The sequence below is a fragment of the Fonsecaea erecta genome (genome assembly GCF_001651985.1).
Source record: "Fonsecaea erecta strain CBS 125763 chromosome Unknown Scaff1, whole genome shotgun sequence".
NCBI classification, from domain to species: domain Eukaryota; kingdom Fungi; phylum Ascomycota; class Eurotiomycetes; order Chaetothyriales; family Herpotrichiellaceae; genus Fonsecaea; species Fonsecaea erecta.
In genome coordinates this window covers 1,748,784-1,773,241 of record NW_017387244.1, presented here as the reverse complement: position 1 = coordinate 1,773,241, position 24,458 = coordinate 1,748,784, and the positions used below count along the sequence as shown (strand labels likewise).

Below are 24,458 nucleotides of genomic sequence, written 5' to 3'. Positions count from 1 at the left end.
AAGTGCCTAGACATAGCTTCTGCCAGTAACAAATGGGAAGAGTTTGCTGGTCGACAGATGGTTCAGGTCCGTGCTATCCACGAGCCCTTGTAAAGGATCCATACACAATTCGATTCAAGAAGGGGAGGTATATTCGCCATGGCTAGAGCTTGCCGTTGATGCTCTCTGATCCTACATTCTGGAGTCTATGACCTCCTTTTCGTCCTTTTGTGCATGCGAAACAGCCAAGGTACCCTTCAGTTAAACACATCCAACTTCCCAAGGCTAGCCTTAATCTGCTTCCGTGACCTGGCAAGCATGATATACTGGTATGCTGTCGGCTGCCCCCCCGTACTCTTCCGTCACCAGTAAGTGAGATCACGCTTTGATACATAGTCCGACGACGCTCAGGCTCCTGCTCATATGGTCATCGGATGGTTCGAATGCCGAATCTGAGATGTCGGTCCCTTTCGTTGTCACACCGGAGCCAGTCCACTCCTTGACATCGAGGCCAGATGCAGCGGCCAGAAGCAGCGGCCAGAATCCACCGAGACAGATGACTTGCTGTGGGAATCAAAGAGAATTGCACTCAAAGCATGATCTTGATCGTGCTATCGTCACGTCGGAAGGACTATGGATTCAAAGCCACAGGAACCCGTCCCAGATCATGCTATATGCTTCTCCCGTGTTAGATGGAAGGGTGACTCACCACCCTGATATTCTATTCCTTTCGCTTCAGGTATTGGGCAATTTGATGGGTGCCAGAAAGTCGAGATCGCTATCCGCTCCACTTTCAGCCCCAGGGTCTTCTACATCGTCGCTCTTTCCGGATAGAATGTTCGTGATGAATCCCCAAGCCCCGACTATTCGATCCCCTGGCCTGACAAGCTCATACATCCGCGTCACCCATTCATCTGAGTCAATGATGAAGTGTTCAAGCTCTGGTATGGCTGATATGGTATGATGGTGGATGAGAGGAAAAGGTGGCTGGAAAGGGGCGATGAGGTCGTCAAATGAGGTCCCTAAAGCACTACTCGGCAAAGACACTTGCGATTGAGAAGGGGGGGAGCCTTTTCGCCCGATCCTCTGCTGTATCGCTGCGCTCGAGACTCTGTCCACAAAAGTTCCAATCGCTTCGATCCGCTGATTTGACGAGCCCTTGAGCAGACTTAATCTACTTAGCTCCGGAATGCCGCCAAACACGACCAGTTGGACGAGGTCCGCTTCACTGGGTGGCTTGCGGGACCGGATTATCCCCGCCGAGGGCGCTCGACTCAAAGCCCGGAGGTGCTGTCGACACAGCTCAAAGAAATGATAGGCAGGGATGATTGCGGTCCCCGGGTACGTCCGCAGAAGATCTCGGACAGAGTGGACACAGGATGGGCAGGCTGCGTTGGAGCCGTCTTGTCCAGAAGGGATTGATCCGAGTGTTGAATGGGAAGGATGGTCGGTGACAAGCATTGTCCGATAGCTTTCAAGAAAGTGATATATGGTCCAGGCTGCCAGATGGAGCCGCCTCATGAGCCTGAATTTGTAAGGGTTGAAATTGTCACATCTTTTGAATTGCGGAATCACATATACTTTCATCTGGATCCAGTTGATCATGACATGCAGCATTCTTTGCACTTGGGCTTGTCTTTTCAGCATCTGGAGTAGATAATCAAACGAGTCGCAAGGCTGAGGCGGGGGGTATATTGTACAGAGGTAGTTGTAGAGGTATCTTGCCTTCTCCTCGTTCAGGTTACCCTCATAGTCTGTCGTCTGCTCGTAGGCATTTTGGAGAAGCAGAGACCGTGTCACTGGGCCAGCATGAGAGCGCAGATAGAGGTGGACAGAGCGCGACGCCGAACGGAGGCTGAGAAAGTCCGATACAGACAGATAGCAGAGGATTTGAGATGTGATTTCGTCCGGTAGGGATAGGACAGCATCCCACAATCTTTCTCTGTCAGAACACAGATAAGCTTCAGTCGTCTCGATCCGCAGTCCCCCTTGGTGAAAGTACTCACGCGGAGCCAGCGTCCGCCTCGCGTCCCTTTGCTAGATGCGACTTCTTCGACCACGAGGAGAGTCGTAGGGACAAGGCTGCAAGACTGGGCCGTCGAGGGCTATATATGTCTGCCGCAGAGGGTCTTCTTGAGGATTCGGCGCTTGAGCTCCCATTGTCGAGGAGGTTAACTGCGCTCGCTCGCCGAAGAACGCTTGTTACGGTGACCATGATGGATGAAGCCAGCTAGTGCGTGGAACAGGATTTGTGTTGCGGTTTCGTTGTCTGTTGGGAGAATGATTTGGCCGCATTCAAGACAGAGCGACGACAGTCATCGAGAACTGAAAAGAGAGGAGTTCATGCCGCGGGACATTCCGGATTGCGACTGCGATTGCGCTCAGGTGGGCCGATGTGCGAGCATAATTTTCTGAAGCTGGTGGGGAAGTGAGCTCCAATGTCTACTCAGCCCACTCTCCATAGACTGCACACGCAATCAGGTTGAAGGTGCCTGCAAGCTCGCGAAAACATAGGATATGTCGCGAAGTTATAGAAGAAGGGGAGGGGAAGGGAAAATATCGAAGAAGGAAAATACCAGGCTATTTTACTTGAGAATCAACAACTTGCGCGGACAAAAGCATGAAGGAAGAGACGGACGGTTCATTGGGGGTCGCGTGCACTGCCAGATAGGCTGTTCCGCCCGACGATCCCCGCCTATGCACGAGCCCACTAGCCCACTGATAGGCGCTGTCTGAGGCCACCAGTGCCCGTTAACTGGGTGCATAGATAGGCCACTAGGCACTCTCTAGGTGCTAGGCGTAGTGAGCCGGTCCTAATCGAGAGATCGAGCCGGACATGCTAACCCAGCCAGATAGTTCAGCCAACGGTTCTAGCTTAAGAGACGTAGCCGACCGCTGTCACGAATTCAAAGAGTACCCGATATTCTAGGATTCTACACACTGCTTTTCACTGTACTCCGCATCTCTGCTGTTCCATGCCTTCCTCGACACATCTAAACGCTGACATCATGAGCTGGCTGCATTACATTCTGCGCCAGAAGGTAAACACAAGAAGACAGAATGACCGCGCGATGATTCCCAGCCGTTTTCGCTAATACTTCGTGCGCGAGGGCAACAGTTTCATCTGGTCCATGATGTTACCTTGCAGACCGAGCAGTCCATATATCCATTTCAAGATGATGAAGAAGCTGTCCGGTTCCTATTTGCAAGCGTTAGCTTCCAGCAGTCAAAGCACTCCCCTTGGGAGGTTGCGACAGGGTTGTTGGACTCTTACTCCCATATGTTTTTTGCCCTTGACCATTCTGGCCAACTTTGGGTTGCCGTGTTCCAGTGCCACAAACAGGTCATCGATCGGAAAGATTTCATCATCGTTGCCGTTGACTAGTAATACCTTGGTGCAGGGTTTTTCTAGAGTGCCGTCATTCAACAGCGAGAATTTGCCAGCGTCTTGGATGAAAGATTCCAGGTCGGGATAGCCAAATTTGTACGTCAGGGTGCTGGAGAGATCGAAAGGATACTCGAGATTATGCACGTTCTCAAGCCACTCCCTATCAAACATCTGAGACCCAAGTTAACCTCGCGGAATTCTTGACTGCGGCTAGCACCATATCGACAGAAAATAAACTTACGTGATGGCATCCGCCACCTAAGCTGATGCTGGCGAAGATTCGGTCATGGTGGGTGTGGGCTACTCTAAGCGAGTAGTAGCCACCAGTCGAGAAGCCCCAGACAATGATCTTCTTGTTGTCGATTTCCTTTTGTGTGTCGATCCAGTCGAGGACGCTGGACCATTGACGGTCAGGGCTTGTGGGATCCTGACGAAGGGCCGGAGAATCGCCAGTCCCTGGGATCTCGGCGACGATCGTAGCCACTCCTTTTTGAAGGAAGCCCTCCTGCCACACTGCCAATTCGGTTCGGTAACCATCTAGTCCGGTGATAATGAGGACACATGGAGCAGGAGACTCCGCAGAGGCACCCGGAGGAACGAGAAGGTTGACGGGGACGACATCCCCCTCTCCTTGAACGGCATGCTTGTGAGGTATCCGAACCTCTTTGATAGGGTGCTCTAACATACTGTTTTCTTCCTCAGTCAGTTGTTGGGATCGAACCGCGCGTTTACAGACATTACTGACGCTGCGCCCTTGTAGAACATCTCTTTTCCAACCTTCCAGGCATATTTCTGTTTCTCTGACCGAGGTGTAGGGAAGCGCGAGATACGGTAGACGGCCGAGCTCCGCAGGTAATACTCTGAGGCCTTCTCAGTCTCGCCCGCCTTCTCCGCCTCTTCAGCGATCTTGCTGAGTTCTTCGGCCTTGGGGAAATATATCTGCGCATACTCGTCCCAGTCGAACGGCTCCTTCAAGCCTTTCTGCAGAAGGTCTCAGCGGAAGGGTTCGGTAGGGGGGAGGGAGTTGTAAAGGGGCACCTTGATGATCTCCTCCGCGATCGGCTCAAAGTCCTTGATGCTGCCGAACATGAATGGATAGACTCCCATTGCGCACTGTCGACAATGGGTCAGTGTTAAGGACAGGCTTTCTGAGAACTTCCACGTACAGGGCCCTTCCATTTCGTTTCCCACAGTTTCTGGAATGACTCGTGGTGGATGGCTGATTTCGTGATCGCATCTTTGATGTAGTATTTTTCGGCTGCGGACACCATGGCGGGCAGATTGGGTATGGAATCGATTAGAGAGTGGTTGAGAGCGTATCTTCTGTCACCAACGCAAGCTGCGCTTACAATAATATACCGTTCTTGCGTCTGTAAAGAAATCGCGGTGAGAGCGAAATTGTAGTCAATAAACAACACGGCGCACAAAAATCCGAAGCCGAGTGCCGGGTGGTGTCCTCGTCGTTGTACGATGATTAGGGTGGCTGAAGAGGGGCTTCAATGGTTCCTTAACTAGCGGGACACAACCTAAATGTGGAGGGGTGCCAACGGCCACGCAGGCCACACGGGACTCCGTCCTGGATATAAAACCTCCTGAAACGCGACTCCTCGCTCATCGTCTTTCGTCCGCGTTAGCTTTCTGTCACGATATGGAGGACTCGCAGGTGAAGGGAAATGACTCCGATGTGCACAATCGGACAAGACAGAGGCGGAAAGAGAAGGTCAGGATTGCTGTCCACCTAACTGCGGAATGAAAGACACTTGCTAGCCGCAGAAGGAATACGTATGCATTGGTGCTCCGGGCGCCAACTTGGGGGTTCAGGAGTCCACGGACAGGGGTGCAAACCCAGGCACGAGGCACAGACGCACTTGAGGCTGCCCCCGGAAGTTTCCCACGGCCACTAAATCCTTTTGAGATCCACGAGCGGCCAAGCTGCTGCACCTTGCTGCTAATTCCGGGTCGCCTAAAGTCCCGTGCGAGTCGTGCGACCACCTCCACAACGCACAATGCTGTAACCAGCCCCCAAAGTATCTCGCTTTAGGCCCGGGCTCGAAATATAGCCTTCGAGGACGGACCGTTCGCAATTCCCGCCACTGCAGTCCGATGTCTCACCAGACCGCCCATTCTGTTCTGTCTGATGGTGGTAGTGATGGTGGTGTCGACCAAGATAGGCGTCCCCCTTTTCCCATACGTCTGGTGGCTCTGCGCTTCACAACTCTGCAAGTAGCACTCGGTACGAGTAGCTCCGTACTCCAATGCTGATCTTTCCAAAGAATACTCCTCCTGGATGTCGTACGCAATCAACGCGAGATCGCATGTCCGGGCCCAAAGAACTCCGAAATGCACGCGTTGACCCATCGCACCCACCCAAGCATAACAAACTTTCAACGGCCGCGCATATGCACCATAAGCCACCCCACGAAGAAACATATAGCCGTGACACCGCCAAAGCATCCAAGCTAGGTAACAGGCCGAAGCAAATCTTTTCTTGTCGAAAACATGTACTCACTCGTGTGCTGCGAACACTCCAATGCCTCATGGGCCCCAACTGGGGACATCACTCTCTTCCCAAAAACCATCCAACGATACAAGGGTATGTAAAACCTGTGAAAAGGCGCGGGAAAAAAACTTTCCACCTCCAATCAAACCCGTCGTGAAACTTCGTAACAGTCGTGATCTTTTGTTTTGTTTTTGTTTTGGTTGTCTTTGGTCAGTCATGGTCGCTTTTAAGCCTGCAGTCGAGTAGGACTTGTCCGAGAAATCCAGATATATTTGGCGGCGCTTCCCCCTCGACCTAACCTGTACACCATCGGTGGGATTGCAGAATCGCTGGTTGCGTCGCCTTTTAAAATTGTTTTGAGATGCATCCTAGCACGATTCGTGAATGGATGCTCAGGTCCAAATGCATCCCGACAGATATCCACCACGTGTTGCATGGTTTCGTTAGCTTCCTCCTTCCGACCCAGCCGATTCGAGATCTCGGCCAACCCTCGCAAACATCGAACATAGATCTCACGTTCCTCAGGCCGTGGCAAAGTCTGTGACCGCTCCAGCGCCGCCTTGATGGCTTGGAGTGCCCGCGTGTATTCTTCCATGTGGAAAAAGGCCTCGGAAGTAGACCGCAGAGCATAGCAAGCCTCGTAGCAGCGTTTGTTCACGGTGGTTTCGAAAGCATCGACCAACTGCTGGAATCTCACGGCGGCTTCAGCGAAATGTTCTCGGTTCAGAAGACTACTTGCGAAGGTCTGTAGTAAGGCGATCGTTTCGGGGTGGAAGTAGCCTATGCTATCTTGGAAGAAATCGAGCAGTCGACGTAAGGTGGACTCGGCCAACCAAGCCCGTGACATCGTGGCGTCGTGCATGTGCGTGGCAATAATATAGATCGGATGTTCTTCAGATTCGAAAACGGTTTTGGCCATGTCGGCCAAGTGTCGCAAAAGCATGAGTAACGGTTCCTCATATCCAGTTCCATCATGTCGGATAATCAGGTCAAAGATGTAAATCATGAAGCCAACGTGATCGTCCTTCAGCAGGCCTTCAATGAGTGCAAACGCTTTGTAAAAATTGTCAAATGCCCGATCCCGCTGTCCGTTCCAGAGAAACGAATAGCCGTGGTACATGGAATAGTAGAACCTGTCGGCCAGGGCGTCGTCCGAGGTAGCAGTCCACGTACCGGTAGTGTTGCGGATGGACAAATTCCGCGTCGTAAACAAGTTCATGTAGTGGTTCTGCATATTTTGAAAGATGACATCTTGATATCGTTGGTCTTCAGCCGAAACCGTGACCTGCGCGACTGATGATTCGACAGAAAGCGTCCGGAATGGTGGCATTGGCGGGAGCTCGGGTATGTTCAAGGCTTCCTGTAGAATAGCAAGGCGATCGGCGGCAACGTCGGAAGTCCTTAGTCTCAAGGCTATGGCGGGCTTTTCTTGGTCGCCCATTTCCATGGGACTTCTTGTCATTTCGAAATCAGATGCATCTTGGGCCGTGTTGAGCATGTCATCGTTGGATGACAGAGGCGTTTTGACGTCAGCATCCTCGGGAGATGATAGGTCGCCGGATACTGATCTTTGAGGCTCCAAAAGGCTCGAGGGGTCTTTGATACCCTTGCGATTGAAGTAGTGCAAGGCGTCGGCTAGGGTAACTTGCCTTCCTCTTACCAAGAAGACCTTTTGCTTGTCGTCGCCCTTTTGTTGCAGGCCTTGGCGAACTAAGTCGAGCATCTCGTGCTCCTTCTTTTTCTTATCCAGACCCCATGTATGGAGTCGGCTTTTATACATGCGCTCACTTTGGAACAGGAAGGATCAGTAATGAATGGTAAGAAAACAGGACAAAGATAAAACAAGCAGAAATGATACGTACGTAGGTACAAAATCATATTCTCTTTTCAAGTATTCGGCCACATCCTTGAGAGTTCGGCCTTCCTCGAAGTATAACTGGGTTATTAAAGGTCGATGCATCCGCCACTCTTCCGAGGTATATGAGTTGGATGAACGCTTCGCGATCTTGCTTTTGCGATCTACAGGCGAGCCGTCGGCAGAAGCCATGGCGCAAAGTGGATTTTAACAGGCAAGGGAGGTGTGGTGGAATGGGTGATAATAACCAGTGCGTTATATCAAGTGATATGATGGACAAGGCATTGTGGGATGATAGGGATGTCTCCGGTTGACGGTGGTCGAAGGGGGGCGGTGCGGGCGGAAACGGTGGTTGGCCGAAATTTGCGACGCGTATGAAGGCTGATGGACAGAGGACCACCCAGCAGATATCTAGGAGTGCCAGATATACGTCGAGTCGTGAGACCGGAGAAATATATGGACTGAAGGTGAGGCTGGGATCCCGAATGAGGACCAGCAATGAAGTTGAGGCGCAAGAGTTGAGGTCGGCAGAGAGGCGAGGTTGAGTTCCAGCCAACAGCCCACAAGGACAGGAATTCGAAGCAAGCGAGTAGTTAAAAAAGTTTAAACGTGCCAGCTGCCTTGATGAATGCCTGAAAGTTCACAAGGGGTTGGCTATCCGCCCGAGGCTGTTTGTCCGTTCTTTGTCCTTTTTAAACTACTTGGCCGCCTGGAAATCGGGATTAGCTTAGTGATTCTGGTCGGCGGTAGCGGTGGGATGGTGGGTAGTGGAGGGTCTCTTGGCTTGCATGGATGTTCTCGAAGACTTCAGGATGAGGACATAGTGCCAGTGGGCGGTCGCGGCGAGTTGATGATGTGGTAGGCTTAAACGAAAGAGTCTGCTTTGACTGGATCAAGGGTCAGCGTCTAGCCCTTCTGGTTCTTCACTTGGAGGTCTGGGGTGGTGGGAGGCGTGCCTGAACGATCCCAGCAAGCCCAAAGATAGTGGGGGCCTCGTGGGCGTCGAGTCATGAACCTGACGAACGATCCCGACCTCCCAGTTTGTCCTTTTTCTTCCTGAGCAGGGTCGGGGTACCGAGTAGAGATCAGAAATCAGAGGTCGGAGGTCAGGAGGAGCAGGAGGAGTAGGGGCCGACAGAGGGTCGAGGGATCAGAGGACCAATGGGACCTGCGACGACAGCTTGGGTCAAGCACCACAGGTGGAACAAAGTAAGTCGAGGCAAGGTGGAGTTTTCCCGACTTCTCAAAACCGAACGCTCGATTCAATTTCGGGTTGCCTGGGAAGAGAAAGGGAAGTGGACGTGTTAGAATCCTTAAGATAGAGAGGGAGAGAAGGATAGAGAGACGCGGGGAAGAGTGAGGGAAAAAGTGTGCGTGTGCGTGAGAAGGTGAGGACCGACGAATTGAGAGGGTGGGTGGGAGTGAGTGGTAGAGGCGATCATCCAATCCGGAGCCGAAAGTACAGTTCCTTTGAAGTAAGTGGTTTGTGGCTATGGCAGTGACTTGGGAGGTAGAAGATTGTAAGCTTCATGCTCGCCACGGTTCAACCATCGCCAAGTCATCTATCTACTTGTGTAACCTTCACGGTAGTTTGCTCCGTGATGCTGGTGGTGGTGTTGGTGGTGGTAGTCGTGGTGGCGACAGACATCCGGTAGCACTACAAAAGTACCTTTTCCTTCAGCTTTCTTTAGCACTTCTTGCCCTCTAACCTTTGCGTCAGAGATCAACCCTCGGATTTGCCGCCATCGTGCATTTACGCGGGAGGCCAAAACATGGGCCCTGGTCGAAATAATGCAGGCCGCATCCCTCTCAGCCCCTGTTATGCATCAAGCATCCATATGTCCTCGTCGCCACCACCACCCTCTCCATGTACTCCCTACGTACCGAGGTACCTAAAGCACCCCCGAACTCATGTCATCATCTCCGTCATTCCAACCCTGGATACATTGCTCCTTCCCAAGCCGTCCATCTCCGGGCGTATTCTGATCCGTATCCAGACCGTCTGCTCCCTTGGACTTTGTCAGTGCTGCATCTCACCGGCCGGAGAATCTCCAGCTATATCCATCCAATTGTGCGTGCTGCTATTCTTGTGGCTGTGCACTGTACCCAAGTAGGTATGCGGCATTGCACTTTGTCAACAGCCACTGCCAACAAGAAAGGAGCAGGGCGTAGGGCATGAATATGGCCTCCGGTCAAATCACTTCTTCATATCCTATCTTGGTAGCTAGCTTGCCACCCGCTTCTTACTGCACGAGATACCTGGTAATCTTATCCTCCTTCATCTTGTCATCATTATCTTGTTTGACTAGGCTGCCCCTGCCCACCGATATCACGTCAACCATTTAGTCGGTATATTCCAACCACATGGAACTACATATATCCACCTACGAGGAATGGCAGTCGCCAAGGTTTGCTGGTTTATTCCTTCAGCATATTTTGGTCATACGTGTCGCTTTGGGGAGGACTGAAAGAGCGCTCAAATGCCTGGCGCGGAATAATGATTATGCGAGTTCCGGATGACAAAAGGAGGATTTGGTGCACAAGTGAAGGATTGATGGTACGGCTCGACTTTTCTCTCTCACCTATTTTTTTCCCTCAAATGGAACCAGGTGTGAAGGACTCCCCTTCTCATTTACCAACATCCAGCATGGAAAAAAAGCCCCCAGTGTGGTAATGGCGTCCACCAGAACCACCTAATCAGACAACGGTCGGAAGTGCTCCCCTGAAATAGGTAACCACCCCGGGATTTTTGAAGGGTTTTTCTTCTCCTACTTGTCATCCAGCTCCAATTTTCTCGGACGAAACAAGCGTGAAACTGCTTACATATTCGAGATGTCGGCCACGCTTCTCTCTACCGTGGACCGCGCCCAGGAACCGTGACTGCAAATCGGTACTCCACATGCCAAATTGGCACTCAGTCTCATTTCTCCTGCTTGCTACTCAATTGAGATTCTTCTTGGGCACCACCTGGGGGCGAAGGAGAGCACAGCCTCTTTCTGGGTCAACTGCCACCTTACAGATAGCCGAGAGGGAAAGGAGTTGTGCACGAAGAATCAGAATTTCCACACACTCTGAAACAATAATTTCCGTGCTGATGGATGATCGAAGCCTGAGCCATGTCGTTGATCACGGTGGAAGTGAAGAACAGATCATATCGACTTGGAAACCATGGGTGAGTCGGACACTGCTTGCTGGTGACGTACAAGTGTGCATCCGCAAGGTCTACTCCTATGTGCTCTGTCCGCCAATCCTACAATTTTCCGACCCTTCTGGTTTCGTAGGACAGCAATGCTTTTACCGAGCATGCAGCAACTCCTCAAGAGTAAACTTCTTCGGGGCAGCGAGCCAGCCTTTGTCCACGAATAACAACAGACGATGACGAGGTAATCCGCATACCCTTAGAACCGAGGTTTGGGACAAACATGAAATTATCTTGGGATATCAATCATCTGCTGACCTTCTTCCTTTAACCCTCTTTTTATTTCACTCCAGCAGCCTTGCTCACAAACCCAGCGCCACGCCTTCGACAGTCACAATGGCCTCTACTGAACCGCTTCCCTCTGCTCTCCCCAATCCTACCATCCACATAACAACCCACAACTCCTCTGGCAAAGCAACACTCCACTCTTCATCTCAGAACCAGTGGGATTGGTTCCCTGAAAGGGCTGTTGGTTTCAACGTGGTATATACCACTTCGTCGTTTCCAGCCTCGCTGAACGACGATGCCGACATCGAAGCACACAAGGCGACCATGTCCAGTCGTAAGCTCGGGCTCGTTAAGAAAGGCGGTACAGTCTGTCGGATTGTTGATTTTGGTCCGGGAGGCACTCCATTGATGCATCGCACACAAAGCCTAGACTATGGAGTGGTGTTGGAAGGCACTGTTGAGATGGAGTTAGACGATGGCAGCGTGACTGTTTTGAAGCGTGGAGACATTGCCGTGCAGCGGGGTACAAATCACGCGTGGAGAAATCCCAGCAAGACAGAGTGGACGAGGATGTTGTTTGTCTTGCAGGACTGCCAGCCAGTGCTTGCGGCCGGAGAACGACTTCACGAGGAACTGGGAGAAGGAGGCAAAGACATTCCAAGGAGCGGCAATGATGATTGAGATGCGTTGCCAGTCCTGGCGTGGGGCAATCTAAGGCATTTCACCGAGTCTCATGCTCGGTTTATGTAGAGCCACCTCGACACTTGTGACATGGATCGTTCCCTGTCCTAATGTTTTGTCCAAGCCAACCATTGTCTTTGCTCAATCGGACCGTGCTCTTCGTTGTGGCTGGAGACTAGATGATGCTCTTACACATCGAGCCGAGGAGGTGGCCAGCAGCAGCGGGCGCCCGAGACGTGAAGGCGCGGGCGTAGGCACAGGCACAGACACAGGGCAAGTGATTTCTCGAACACCCACTTCTCTGTGCTCTATTTTCTGATGACAGTGTTCTCCAGGATTCAAATGCTCACCGTCCAGCTCTTTCTGTGAAGGACACCACGGGTCCTTCGCAAGTCGATCTTTGTCAAAGACTCAACAGAAGAGAGCCATCTTCATACGACACAACTCATGCTGGCTGTAGCACGTCGTCCCAGGAAACCCTGCAGCCGATGCAAGAACCAAAGGTCAAAGAGATCAACACCATGCCGCAATCTCTTCTGAGCTGACCTTTTTTAATAGGTTCGCTGCTCGGGGGAAAAGCCGAGTCGTTGGAGATGCTCGAGGTCGAATAATCAATGTCTATACAAAGCGGCTGATGGTCGATGGGGCTCGAAAGGAACACAGCTTCCGTTGAGCACGGACAGCCTGCCCTCGTCGACGTCCTCATCCAACCCCAAAACGAGAAGAACCCTCGAGTCTAACACTCAGAATGGAGCAAAAGCACCGACACCACCATGGCATACGTCTGCCGCGAGACCAAGTCTTCCGGCCCAAAGTTTCTATGTCGGCATTCCTGTGACCCTGATCATGTACCTCGTCGACGTCTATTACGCCAATGTGTACGATGCCTCGCTTTTGCTGCATAGGGGGCTGTTCACTGAAGCAATAGCATCCCGTACAGCTCGTCATCATGTCGTCCTAAGTGTGTGCGCTTGGGATTTAAAGTGAGAAAAGCGTGTCTTTTTCGTCATTGCGCGGATACCTCTGATCTTTGATCTCCAGCTTCCACCGAAACTCTGGCGGTCAATCAGTGCTTTGCAACCACGATTTCAGTACAGAGTGGGCAGATCAGGCAGGCAAACTTGCGTTTCAGGAGGTAGAGCACCCTACCGACGAGCACGTCGTGACGTTTATGAACCTTTGCGCTTTTGTGGTACAGCCATGGCTCATGGCGGAGATCTGTCATCCACAAAGGTCCAGCAACACGCCCGCGTCGCGCCCTGGCTTATCTCGACTGACGAAATGGCAGGCAACGCCGCTCAGATCGCCCATCTCCTCGGCCTGGGAACGGATAGACCGGGCAGAGAAGACCTGTGGCAGTCAGAAATACGTCGCTGTTGGTTCTGGGCTTACTATCTCATGCATTGTCATGCTATCGAAACAGGTGCCGTGTGGGCATCTGCTGAGAATACCCTGAAACTCAAATTGCCGTGGACCGAGGAGGATTGAAATGCTGGCACTGCGACCAATCCCAGAGTCTGTTTGAAGTCTGGAGACAGCAATGGTGGCATATTCGGCGATCTAATCAAAGTGTTGACGTTTTGGTGAGATTATGCTCTCGATGACGGCCCTGAGACGCGAGATCCTACCCATGCTAATTGTGTACTCAAGGAGTGAGGTTATTGCTCTAGTCAAATCTCCTGAAGCCAGCATCAGCGAAAGGCTTGAGGCAATCTACACCCTCGATGACCAAATATCGAAATGGCGAACCAAGCTTCCGGACTCGCTTCGATGTGCAGTCGAGATAGTTCCAGAGATATCCGACGAAGCTCTTCCAAATATTCTTCTTCTCCGCCTTGTATATCATCAATGCCTTTATACTCTCCATACCTCAATAGTGCCTCTCTTTTACTAGAGTGCAGCAGTTGAGACGTGGTCTACGGCAAGACAGATGTCTACCCAGGTATCTTATAACAACGCCGACACCGCCTCAGAGCTTGTTGACGCAGTCCTGTCGAATTTTCCTCGACTCAGCGCAATTCCAAGTTTTATGGCGTATGCGGCACATTGCGACGCGGCCATACCGATTCCCTTCATGTGGACTACCGAGCGCGCTTTGAAGGAGAGATCGTACAAAAACGTCAAGGCTAACGTCAAGATCGTACGTACCTTTGGAAATTCGCGGCCTGGTAAAGTGATACAGTTGAGCGTGGCTAACAGGCATTGTTTGTCAAGAGAGCCATGTACGCTATATTTTATCATATTCACGCAAGGAACCCTATAATTCTCGAAAACGAGCCCAAATTCATTGATCCGAAGAAGCTTACGAGCTTCAGGACCGCTGCTGTCCATGCCAGGGAGTCCATCCTCGGGACCAACCGTATATTGTGAAGAGATGGCAATGCCCTGTCCTGGCAAGGCGGATAGCCCGCAGGTCTTGATTCTGAGGATGAGAGTGATGGTGAGTCAGTCCCGGGACGGTCAATCACTTAATTTTGTCGTGGTAGAGGCTACTGTGAAGCCCATCCCTCCATCAACATCGTGTTCATCTTTCCCTACGCAAGCAGCCGCACCACTCACTCGGCGGGATCATGATCGAGCGCCACAACAGATGCCTGAAGGGCTGCTGTGGATGCCCCCCAAGCCTCGACTTTTGGAGTTCTGGCCTTGCGGCCCGCCTGAGTGAAATTGATCGGCGCCAGCGCACGATATGCGAGGCGTTTGCATCACCCAGCTAACTGACTAGCTATCTAGTCATATTCTTCCTCTGGAGTGGGGCTTGTTTGGCCCGGAAGAGGCGACGACGACGACGACGACGACGACGACCGCTAGTCCGATACTTGGGCCGGAACTACAAGGGGGAAAGAAAGGGGCAAAGGGTGAAAACACACCCTGTTGTTGGGTTTGCTGAAGTTCATGGTAGGCCGGAAAGGGAAGAGGGAGGAAAAATTCCGACGGGATGTGTATCTACGAGTCCATATGCAGTTCTGCTTCCATGTGGATCTTACATTTGCGGATTTTGAGTGAATCACTGTTGATTGCAATCTGCCATCGCAGTCACTTTTCATGGCTCCGGGGCATGACACATCCATCGGTTTCACGTGGATTTCTAATCTCCACGAAAGAATGGGTAAGTGATGTCTTCAATAATGGCGTGGTCACATGGCTACCTCGTACAATGTGAGACAACGATCCGAGAGAACCCTCCAGACCCGCCGCGGCCTCAGTCATTGTCAGATTGTCCCGCAGCGTGGCAACGGAACATCTCCTTTGGCTCTTTTTAAGCACTGCCTTTTCTCAGTATCTGTCGAAACTGTTACTTATGAGTAGCCCGGCCCTCTGCAATCTGTCCATCGCCCCGCTCTTCCACGCAGAAGTCAGGCTTTTCATTGACTACACGAATACGCTTCATATCGAAGTATGATTCTGAACGGCCCTGTTCAAGCAGGATGGGAAGAGTGAGAAGAGATATCTTATTCAAGACTTTGAAACGAAGCAACGGAGCAGGTCAGCGATGGGTTGACGGCCGGCAAATTCTGGGAGGCCTTGCACCTGATTTCCCGACAACGGCGGCAACCTCGAAGGTCACGTCTGAGAGAGAGAGGTAGGTTCGTTCGCACCCGTCCGTCACGATGAGGTGTCTGTAGTAGGTGTCTTCTGTCTCTTGGTTGAGGGTTGCAAGATTACGCTTGGTTGGAGAAGCAACCGCAGGCAGCTGATGTGTGTAAATGGACAAAGAACTTGACGGCGCAGTTTGGCCGAGTCGTCACTTACTCTTCGCTTTTACCTTCATCAACCCATCAAACCATCACCCTTTCCATCCCGTCGTTCATTATAATTATACCTAGTACACTATTGCCATAAGTCAGACTTGTTTCTTGTGGACGGCTATGGTTCGCCGATCCACCTGATCTGCGCTCACAATGACGTTGCTCGGTGCTCCTTCGTCACCGTCGTTCTACTTCCCGCCTGTATCCTCCTTGTCTCTATGGACCAACAACGGAAAACTCTCAATCCCTCTCCACATTCTCGCTTAATGGCCAGTGACTTGATGATCGTTACTGCACGCACCCCTTTTGACCTTTTGACGGTCCATTGGACCTCGTAACCCCGTCGTCACTGGAAGGAAGGAGCTTCATTCTGAGCGTTCCTGACCAACTACTCCACGTGGTGCCTCGCTGCTGATCTCTGACCCGGGCCAGTGAGTTATTATTTCTTATTCGATCTCTCTTGGACTAATCTCCATCTTTTGTCTCTCTTAGCAGTCTATACTATGCTTTGGTGTTCGTGTTTCCTTTTTGGTCCCGGTATCATTCGACCTCATTGAACGCCATGTCGCGAGATCTCCCTTCACTCCGCACCAGTAATGCGAGAAGAATAAGAACTGTACCCACCCGCGAATCGGTTCCTTTTTCTCTCGCAGGTCCTAGAGTTAGCCGTCCTTCCCGAGAGCAGCGGAGCTTCGTCAGTCACGAATATCAAGAGTCCTGTCCCGAATATGGACAGCCACTCGACGAGCCGATCTGGGGGTTGGCGGCACCTTTGCCCCGGGTCAAGCGTCGAGGGATGCGGCCTCCAAACACGACGCCAGAGGGGGACTCTGCACATGGAACAACCCCGACCCGGCAGCATGCTCGCGAACCGGCGCAGCAACAATCATCAGCTGAACTACCATCAGCCTCGCATATGGAAGCCGACCCTATCAGACATAGAGAGCAGGAACATGACTATCTCTCCCGGGAAAGTGCTGATACTCGAACATCCACTCGGGGCGCAGACCTGATGCGCCGGGCAACCACGGCCAATGTCTCGTCATATCTTAGCGATCCAATCGTCCCGTATAACACGGTTCAAGAACCCGGAATTCTCAGCGCAGAAACACGGCGCAAAGAACGCGAGCTGCTTGCTGAGAATATCAGTGCACACGACAAGGCCCACTCATCATCTAGAGAGGGGCAGGGAAGGAGTAAGGACACTCAAAGGTCCGATACCCGCGCAAAGACGTCTTCGAGCGGCTCGACGGCCCGTGATTCCTCCATCGATCGGACGCAAGACTTGGTCGTTGGTCACGAACTGGAGCGGGCGGTGAGGAGTGAGTCCGCCATCGAATCGGCACGGCAACGGCTGCAAGAATTGGCAGATACAGCCGAGTTCGAAAGTGGCTTGCGACAGTGTCGGCCGAACATTGACTGGGAAGAATATCATCCCTCAGGCGACACCTTGGTAGAACGTCTCTCGCAAGTGGATTATCCTTATCGACCACGATTTTACAATGCCTGGGGGCCTATACGATACAGGTGTCGAAAGCCGTTCGCGGAATTTCTCGGCACCCTGGTCTTCATGACGCTCGGACTTTCAGGTTCCATCGTTCACATGACAGCGGGTAGCGACTATGGAAGTCTCCTTACAGCATACATGGCGTGGGGTTTTGGCGTGATGATGGGAATCTACATTGCAGGCGGTGTCTCCGGTGCGCATCTGAATCCCACCATTTCAGTCGTCCTTTGCATCTTTCGTGGCTTCCCATGGAGTCAATGCTGGAAATATGTTGCGGCCCAGTTTCTGGGCAGTATCGCCGCCTCGGCGCTCGTGTTTGGCCTCTACAGTGAAGCTATCAACGAATACGCGGCCTCAAACATTGCTCGCGTTGGCCCTGCATTCTACACACAACCCCGTGGGGGATTGAGTAATGCCGCTGCTTTTTTTAATGAGCTTGTTGCCACGGCCATCGCAACCGGGTCCGTCCTTGCATTAGGGGACGACGACAATGCACCGCCGGGAGCAGGCATGCATGCGTTCATCATCGCCCTCATGGTCATCGTTCTCTCGATGGCGTTCTCCTACAACACCGGCCCCGCTCTCAACCCTGCGCGGGACTTTGGGCCTCGTCTGGTGACTGCGATCGCGGGTTCTGGCGGCCATGTCTTCACCCGAGAGGACGCGTGGTGGATTTGGGGGCCTTGGATCGCTACGATGGTTGGTGGGCTTGTGGGCGCAAGCGTCTATGACATCTTCATCTTTAAAGGAGCAGAGTCTCCCATCAATTATCCCAGTGGCGCCATAAGAGCCGAGTTGAATAGCTCATGGAAGGAGGTTAGACGAAAGTCAAAGATGGGACGGGGAAAGGATAGCACTGGAGATGTCAATAAGGAGATTAATCTTGTTGCTTGATACGGAGTGAATGGCGGACATGGGTTTGGATTCTGCAGATCAGTTCTTTCAGGCCATTGATGACCTGGGTGATGACTGCACTGGCAAAATGCTTACGGCGGCTGGACGAGGCTGAATAAGGTCTGACCGGCTTCGATCCATGTCGGCGCCACCGTTTCTCCGATCCGCTTTATATTAAACACGGAGAGGCAACTTTCCCGAAATCGTTTCCCAATCTCCTCACTCAGTCACTGCTCGATTTTCTTGTCCCTTTCTTCCTCCAACTCATGCCTTCGGGAGATGGCAATCACACTGGCCATGGCATTGCGAGCACCAATGTCGCTCTTGCCGACGAGGTCGAAGCCTTGAACTCCATTTACGGCTCGGATACCATTGTCCTTCAATCACCTACCGGCCCTTCTGTCACCGGGGTCCTCCGCATCCCGGGCTCTGAGCTCTCCTTGCTCATCTCCTTCCCTGTGGAGTACCCTGATGTGCCTCCTGAGATCTTAAAAACACAGTCGACGGGCGACAGTGGGCGGAAAGGGGAAGGGGAGGTCGCCGTCCACATCCTCCGTGACGTGCTGGCACGGGTGTGGATCGAGGGCCAGGTGTGTCTGTTCGACTTGGCCGAGGAGGCTGGTCCTCTGCTCTCCCAAAGGCACCATGAGGGCGAACACGGTTCAGCTGCGCCGCCTCCGGCCGTCGTCGAGCAAAGCCCTCCGCACGCGCATAGGTCTGCTGCCTCCTCATCCTCGCACACGCACCACGATGGCTACGAGCCCTACTCCTCCTCCTCCTCCTCCGCCGCCGCCGCGATGGACGTACCCTCTAACGCCGCCACAGCTACCTCCTCCGCCGCAGATACCCCTCCACCGAACTGGACGCTGTCCGAGCCCCTGACGGTCAACCGCTCCACGTTCGTTGCGCGCGCCTGCCCCGTGCACTCCCTGCCCGAGGCGCAGGCGTCCCTGTCCCACCTGCTCGCCTCTAACAAGAAGGTCGCCAGTGCCACGCACAACATCAGCGCCTGGCGCATCCAGTCTCCGAACGGGCAGACTGGCGCCGTCATCACGGTCCAAGACTCGGACGACGACGGCGAGACCGCGGCCGGCGGCCGCCTCCTGCATCTGATGCAGCTCATGGATGTGTGGAACTGCATGGTCGTGGTCACCCGGTGGTACGGCGGGGTCAAACTCGGACCCGACCGGTTCCGGCTCATCAACCAGGTCGCGCGCGAGAGTCTGGTCAAGGGCGGGTTCGCGAAGGACCATGCCGATGACAAGGAGAAGCAGACGACGGGCAGGTCGAAAGGAGGGGTTAAAGGCAAGGGAAAGAAGTGAACCAAAAAGCCTCCACCCCCTTCTCCCCCTCAAAAACCATAGCGACTAGATGGGACACAACGGAGCGCTGGCCATGTTGGTCTTAAGGGATGAAACCATCATGATACCCGGGGAATCGATGTTTTTTCGGGTCATCAATGAGTTGGAACTGCATTGGAATGGAAATAAAACCATAGGTGGATGGCATGCATGCATAGATTAAAGAAGGAAGTTTCTTTTTCTTTCTCATATCCTAACTACTGCTGCTCCCCGCCTGTCATGCATCGGAACGCGGAAACTACGTACTTAAGTACACACACAGGCTGGAACCACTCCATGACAGCCGTAACAATTAGTAGCAATTAATACATACATACATAACTGTCTGCCATCTGTGCTATTTTTCCGCCGGTTGCTTTTCTTCTTCTCGCTCAGCTCCACAAGGCCGAGTCTTCTCCTATGTTCGTTCGCACGGTCGCACGCACGCACACAGGTGACTGACCACCTGGGCAACGCGAGCTCATCATCGTCATCGTCATCGTCATCATCATCATTACAAAGTATGTGATGTGACGTGATGTGATGTGATCAAGACATGGCATCCATGGCCTCGGCCACGGCCAGACGACGTCTCGCGCTCTCAGCGGCCCTCTTCATCCTGAGATTGCCCCGGAATTCCGCCTCATGCGCGCCGACGTCTCTCTTCTTCTTCTTGGTGATGAAGGCGCTGGGCTGGCCAAAGTCCGGGGTGCCGCCCAGGGTGGCGAAGATGTCGCCGACGTAGTTGGTGGGGGCGACGCCCTTGGCGAAGGTGCTGTTCCAGCCGTCCAGAATGCCCTCGACCACGCGCACGCCGGCCAGGTAGATGTTCTGGATGGCGGGCTCGAAGCCGCCCTGGTCGACGTACAGCAGGTTCTGGATCTGGCTGATGCTCGGGGGCGGGCGGTCGAAGTCGGAGGCGGTGCGCATGACGATGACGCGCGAGAAGTCAGTCAGGTTCGTGGCCGCCGCGCGCATGATGGCTTCCAGGCTGGCGTTATCCTCCTGCGCCGTCGTGCAGTACACGCCCGACCCGTTCGTCCAGATGGTCGTCGTGTTCTCGAACGCCTCCGACAGGTGCGTCCCCGAGTAGTACACGTCCGACGTCGCCACGTCGCAACCCACCACGCTCGGTCCCTTCGCGCCCGCCGCGTAGATGCTCTCGGCCGCGTACTTGGCCCGGTAGTCTTGGCTGGCCGTGCTGTCGTTGAGCTTGGCGCCCGAGGCCAGGCTGATGGCCACGTCGCGGAGGGCTTCGTTGACTTCGAACACCTCGGTGCCGTAGATCCTGTACCGAACCAAAAATTTATAGATTAGCCGTCTGTCTTTCTCTATTTTTCTCTCGTCCTCTTTCGAATCCTCATGGCGCTTCTCGGGGGGAGTTTGATTATTGTTCTTTCAAAACCAACTTACGTTGCAGGATAGTCATCCGGTGCATCGACGCCAAACGGAATGTAACCGGTCGTGAAGTTCGAGGGTATATCTCTGATGTCGAACTCGTATTGCAGCGCGACCTGGACCGCGTACTTGGCAAAAGTCACGGCCCCCAGTGTAGCCACCTTGGGGTTAACGCCCGCAATGCCCGCGACCATGAAGTATGACTTGGTGAGGTTGAACTTGGGACTGTGCACAAAGGCGCTGATGGTCGAGGCGGCGTTGATTTCCGACTCGCCCGTCACCACCTGGCAGACGTCGCCTTTGGCAGTGCAGTGGACTTCTGGGAACAGCGGCGAGAGTCCCGAGACGGTGATGTTCTGGGCGAGGAGGTCGAACTCCTTGATGCCGTACCAAACCTCAGCTTCGGGGGCAAACATGCTGATGATGACGACCTTGGGGGAGATCGGGGCAGCTCGTTTGACGAGGTCACTGCGCTGCTCGATGGGAGAAGCTGCCGACATGGGAGCCAAGGCTGCTGCCGCAGCAAGCAGCTTGAGGAAACCAACAGAACGCATGGTGGACAGATTCCGAGGAGGATTTGTCTGTCGAAACGTATGACAACGGTGCAGAAGAGCTTTCTCTGCTCGAGCACACGAGCAGGAAGAAAAAAAGTGCTGGCAGGAAAGTCAGCACCAGAGGAGGCGGACGGTACCTGCCTTTTGAGGCCACGCTCGCGGAGCTCCAAGCTCACTCCTCGCACCCACGTCGGTCCCATCATCGGGAGGAGCTGCTGCATTGGTGAGTTCCCAGCAAGATGAGCGAACGAGCGACGCATTCGAACGTATCGAATCCCACCGGAGGCGAGCGGGTTGGAGACCATGACGGCGAGATGGAGAGCTTCCAGCTCAAAAAGGTGGATAGCTCCATGCCCACGGTACCGTACCTTGCTTTGGACACTCCGGGGAGTGGCGACAAGCAAGCAAGCCAACCCACACAAGCAATAGGGCCGTGGTAGCTCGGTTCTTGTCTTCATTTCTGGGGGAAGAGATCGGGATGTGTTTTGTTATCTCTGTGCAAGAAGGTTGTGGGAAGAACGGATAAACTGGGCGAATGAAGCGTGGCCTCATGCAGATCGAACTTAGCTCGTAGGCACTGTGGTGTCCCGCCGACTCTCAATCCCACGCCGTTATCTCTGCAGTCGGCTAACCCTGGGGGCGGGCGAGCTAGAAGCCATTTTTGTTGTGTGGGAGGGGACCTTCTAAGCATCCCATCGATTCTTCCCACCCTGTGCGTGATAAGGAAATACTGAGGCTTGTAAACAGCAGTACACCGGGTACGACAGCTTGTTCTGGGGGAAGTCGTCGCTACATTTGCTGACCAACAAGGCTGAGGAAGCCCTCCTCGTGATTAGATGGGCAGCCAAGCCAATAGGTGGACGACGGGGAGGGCTGGAGAGGGCACAAACATCAATAGGCGAGGTGCGAAGCGCGAGATGTTGTTGGTGCCGTGTCTGGAGAAGCTGCGATAAGCTTTTCTATATTTGCGCCGATAAAGCACATTTCTCTTATCGCGGATGACGTCAGTTGCCCTCATGTTACACGAATCGATATCGATATATTCGCTATTCCTGCGACTTCGCTAGGGTTGATAGAAGGGTGACAATCCTTGTCTCTAGCCCAGATCCTCTATCCTCAACCCGGGTCATTCATTACTAGCACGACAGTCTATTCGTCTATTCGTCTAGGGTCTATTCCTACTCGGCCCACGAGTCTCGCACAGGCGAGAGATCCGTAATTCCACGAGGGTGCTGGCGAACTGCCACTCTGGGCAATAGGATTGTTGCCTCCCCATTGCAAGCAAGTGAGATGCCCCAAAGGGTCAAACGCGGTCATGCAGGCCCCGGGAAACTCATGCCTACAAGGACTGCCCGGGCCTCGACGTCTCGGTGAGCGTAACTCAACCCGCAGACGCCACCAGGTTCCAGCATCATTTCCATCTTTGTGGCCATGTCAAGCCCCAGCCACCTTTTTACAAAGGCTCGGAGGATGTGGCCATGCGCGACTACCACAGCGTCGCATTTCCGATCACCCGTCTGCAACCCTTGCCGGTGGATCGAGGTGATCTGCGCAATCAACTGGTCAAGTCGCTCTGTGACCTGGCCGGGCGTGTGGCCTCCTGGTCCCTCGCACCCGTCCCGCCAGATATTCCAGGGTCGATCCTGGTCCAAGCCCCGAGATTTGCGAAGTTCTTGGATCTGATGCAGGAAGAGGCCTTCGTAGTCGCCGTAACCCCATTCCGCGATGTCTTCGGTTGTGTTGACCTTGTCGGTAAGCGCCGTGCGTGTGCCGGGGTCTGTGATCTGGTCCAGGAGGAGCTGCAGGGTCCGTTGGGCACGTTGTCTCGGGCTGCAGATGATGTGAGAGACTTTGCTCGGGTCGATCAAGCGTCCAGGACCAAACACCACTGAGGCGGTTTGGCGGACCTTCTCCTCGCCTTCGGGGAGAAGGGGAATGTCGGAAATGCCCGTGAATCGCCCATTACGAGACCATTCCGTTTCACCTAGAGGGGCAGTAGGCGTAAGCTTGAAAGATGCGAGTGGTTGAGGAAGAGGAGAGGCAGTCTTACCGTGACGTATGAGAAATAGTCGTGGGGTGGCTGCGTCTTTGTCCGACATGTTGGGCTAGAGCCAGCAACGAGGAGGACAAGAGGGAACAAGAAGTAATCAACAGGCGGGGACCTTCAACGAGGGTAGAATTAAACAGTGATCGGGAGGGCCAGCTTGAGATAAACGTTGACACGGCCTCCGAAATGCACCACCTCTGCTTCCAGAGGTGACTCTCCTCTTTATTGGATGCAGGACAAGTGAAAAGCCTATTGAACGTGTCGTATTCTAGTCAAGATGAAACTCTCCGTAGAAAAGTTCTATCGGTTTAGACGATCGGACAAACCACCCGAAGAACAGAAAAACGGGGGGTGGGTTGTTGGAAAAGGAATGGGCAAGAGGGCATGGAATGGAGCCTCAACGGAAAATTAATGAATAGTGGATGATGGATGGATTCAACCGATTTGGGGAGAAATGATGAACAGAGAGAGAGAGACTCAGTCAGTCAGTGCCTTAGTCAGCCTGCCTGGGGTGCCTCTTGCTATATACACTCCCTTCGTCTATCTTCTCTAATCCTTACTTGCTCTTGTTCGATTGCTGAGGGACCTTTTGCTTGCTGGCTTACTGACTGGCTGGCTGGGGTGCCTGTGGCACATGCCGGTGCTTGGTGGCGGTCCCTTGCAGAAAAGAAGTAAGTAAGTAATAAGTTAGACCTCCCCACCGCCGGATGTAATCTGTCCTATGTAGTTGGTTCCCTTGGCCAGTCCTTGCTTTTGACCACGTGGGAACGAACCCCAGGAATCCACAGCAGCCCGTCCGTGGGGGAGGGAGGCGGACAGAGAGCATCAATAAAGCCCATCTGAGAGCTCTTTTGTGGAAACATACATACATACGAGGGGCATAGAACAGCAATCCTCCCCCCTCCCCCATGATATCAGCTTACCCCTGGGCATAGTGACCCCTTGGCACACGTTGCTCTCGTTGCTGCTGTTGTTCCATCCCGGGCCTCGACCGTAATCGGCGTCGAGCGCATGCAGAAAAAGGAACCAGGTAGGGCAGCCCTGACACACACATGGACGAATACAGTAATGATGGCCCGGAGCTCTCCTGAATAGGAACGGGGAGAACAATGGGTAAGAGTCACAGTTTGATTTGCAAA

General features: G+C 53.2%; 9 protein-coding genes across 9 annotated transcripts; 4 read left to right on the top strand and 5 right to left on the bottom strand.

The window, feature by feature from the left end:
- Positions 1-714: 714 nt before the first annotated feature.
- Positions 715-2,194, bottom strand: AYL99_00620 (hypothetical protein; the record flags this gene model as incomplete). The annotated part of the gene is made up of 2 exons (XM_018832136.1): positions 715-1,921; positions 1,986-2,194. The coding sequence occupies 2 exons, from the start codon at positions 2,192-2,194 to the stop codon at positions 715-717; spliced, it is 1,416 nt and encodes a 471-aa protein (XP_018698015.1).
- Positions 2,195-3,070: 876 nt separating this feature from the next.
- Positions 3,071-4,638, bottom strand: AYL99_00619 (hypothetical protein; the record flags this gene model as incomplete). Its single annotated transcript, XM_018832135.1, has 6 exons — positions 3,071-3,178; positions 3,254-3,538; positions 3,609-4,053; positions 4,113-4,348; positions 4,406-4,480; positions 4,534-4,638. The coding sequence occupies 6 exons, from the start codon at positions 4,636-4,638 to the stop codon at positions 3,071-3,073; spliced, it is 1,254 nt and encodes a 417-aa protein (XP_018698014.1).
- A 1,455-nt stretch (positions 4,639-6,093) lies between these two features.
- AYL99_00618 (hypothetical protein) lies at positions 6,094-7,914 on the bottom strand (the record flags this gene model as incomplete). The annotated part of the gene is made up of 2 exons (XM_018832134.1): positions 6,094-7,654; positions 7,730-7,914. The coding sequence occupies 2 exons, from the start codon at positions 7,912-7,914 to the stop codon at positions 6,094-6,096; spliced, it is 1,746 nt and encodes a 581-aa protein (XP_018698013.1).
- A 3,343-nt stretch (positions 7,915-11,257) lies between these two features.
- Positions 11,258-11,830, top strand: AYL99_00617 (hypothetical protein; the record flags this gene model as incomplete). The annotated part of the gene is made up of 1 exon (XM_018832133.1): positions 11,258-11,830. One exon carries the CDS (start codon positions 11,258-11,260, stop codon positions 11,828-11,830), a length of 573 nt encoding a protein of 190 aa, XP_018698012.1.
- A 1,930-nt stretch (positions 11,831-13,760) lies between these two features.
- AYL99_00616 (hypothetical protein) lies at positions 13,761-14,200 on the top strand (the record flags this gene model as incomplete). The annotated part of the gene is made up of 2 exons (XM_018832132.1): positions 13,761-13,970; positions 14,030-14,200. 2 exons carry the CDS (start codon positions 13,761-13,763, stop codon positions 14,198-14,200), a joined length of 381 nt encoding a protein of 126 aa, XP_018698011.1.
- Positions 14,201-16,141: 1,941 nt separating this feature from the next.
- On the top strand, positions 16,142-17,980 carry AYL99_00615 (hypothetical protein; the record flags this gene model as incomplete). The annotated part of the gene is made up of 1 exon (XM_018832131.1): positions 16,142-17,980. The coding sequence occupies one exon, from the start codon at positions 16,142-16,144 to the stop codon at positions 17,978-17,980; it is 1,839 nt and encodes a 612-aa protein (XP_018698010.1).
- A 266-nt stretch (positions 17,981-18,246) lies between these two features.
- AYL99_00614 (hypothetical protein) lies at positions 18,247-19,302 on the top strand (the record flags this gene model as incomplete). The annotated part of the gene is made up of 1 exon (XM_018832130.1): positions 18,247-19,302. One exon carries the CDS (start codon positions 18,247-18,249, stop codon positions 19,300-19,302), a length of 1,056 nt encoding a protein of 351 aa, XP_018698009.1.
- Positions 19,303-19,869: 567 nt separating this feature from the next.
- AYL99_00613 (hypothetical protein) lies at positions 19,870-21,272 on the bottom strand (the record flags this gene model as incomplete). The annotated part of the gene is made up of 2 exons (XM_018832129.1): positions 19,870-20,608; positions 20,734-21,272. 2 exons carry the CDS (start codon positions 21,270-21,272, stop codon positions 19,870-19,872), a joined length of 1,278 nt encoding a protein of 425 aa, XP_018698008.1.
- A 1,313-nt stretch (positions 21,273-22,585) lies between these two features.
- On the bottom strand, positions 22,586-23,371 carry AYL99_00612 (hypothetical protein; the record flags this gene model as incomplete). The annotated part of the gene is made up of 1 exon (XM_018832128.1): positions 22,586-23,371. One exon carries the CDS (start codon positions 23,369-23,371, stop codon positions 22,586-22,588), a length of 786 nt encoding a protein of 261 aa, XP_018698007.1.
- Positions 23,372-24,458: the final 1,087 nt, after the last annotated feature.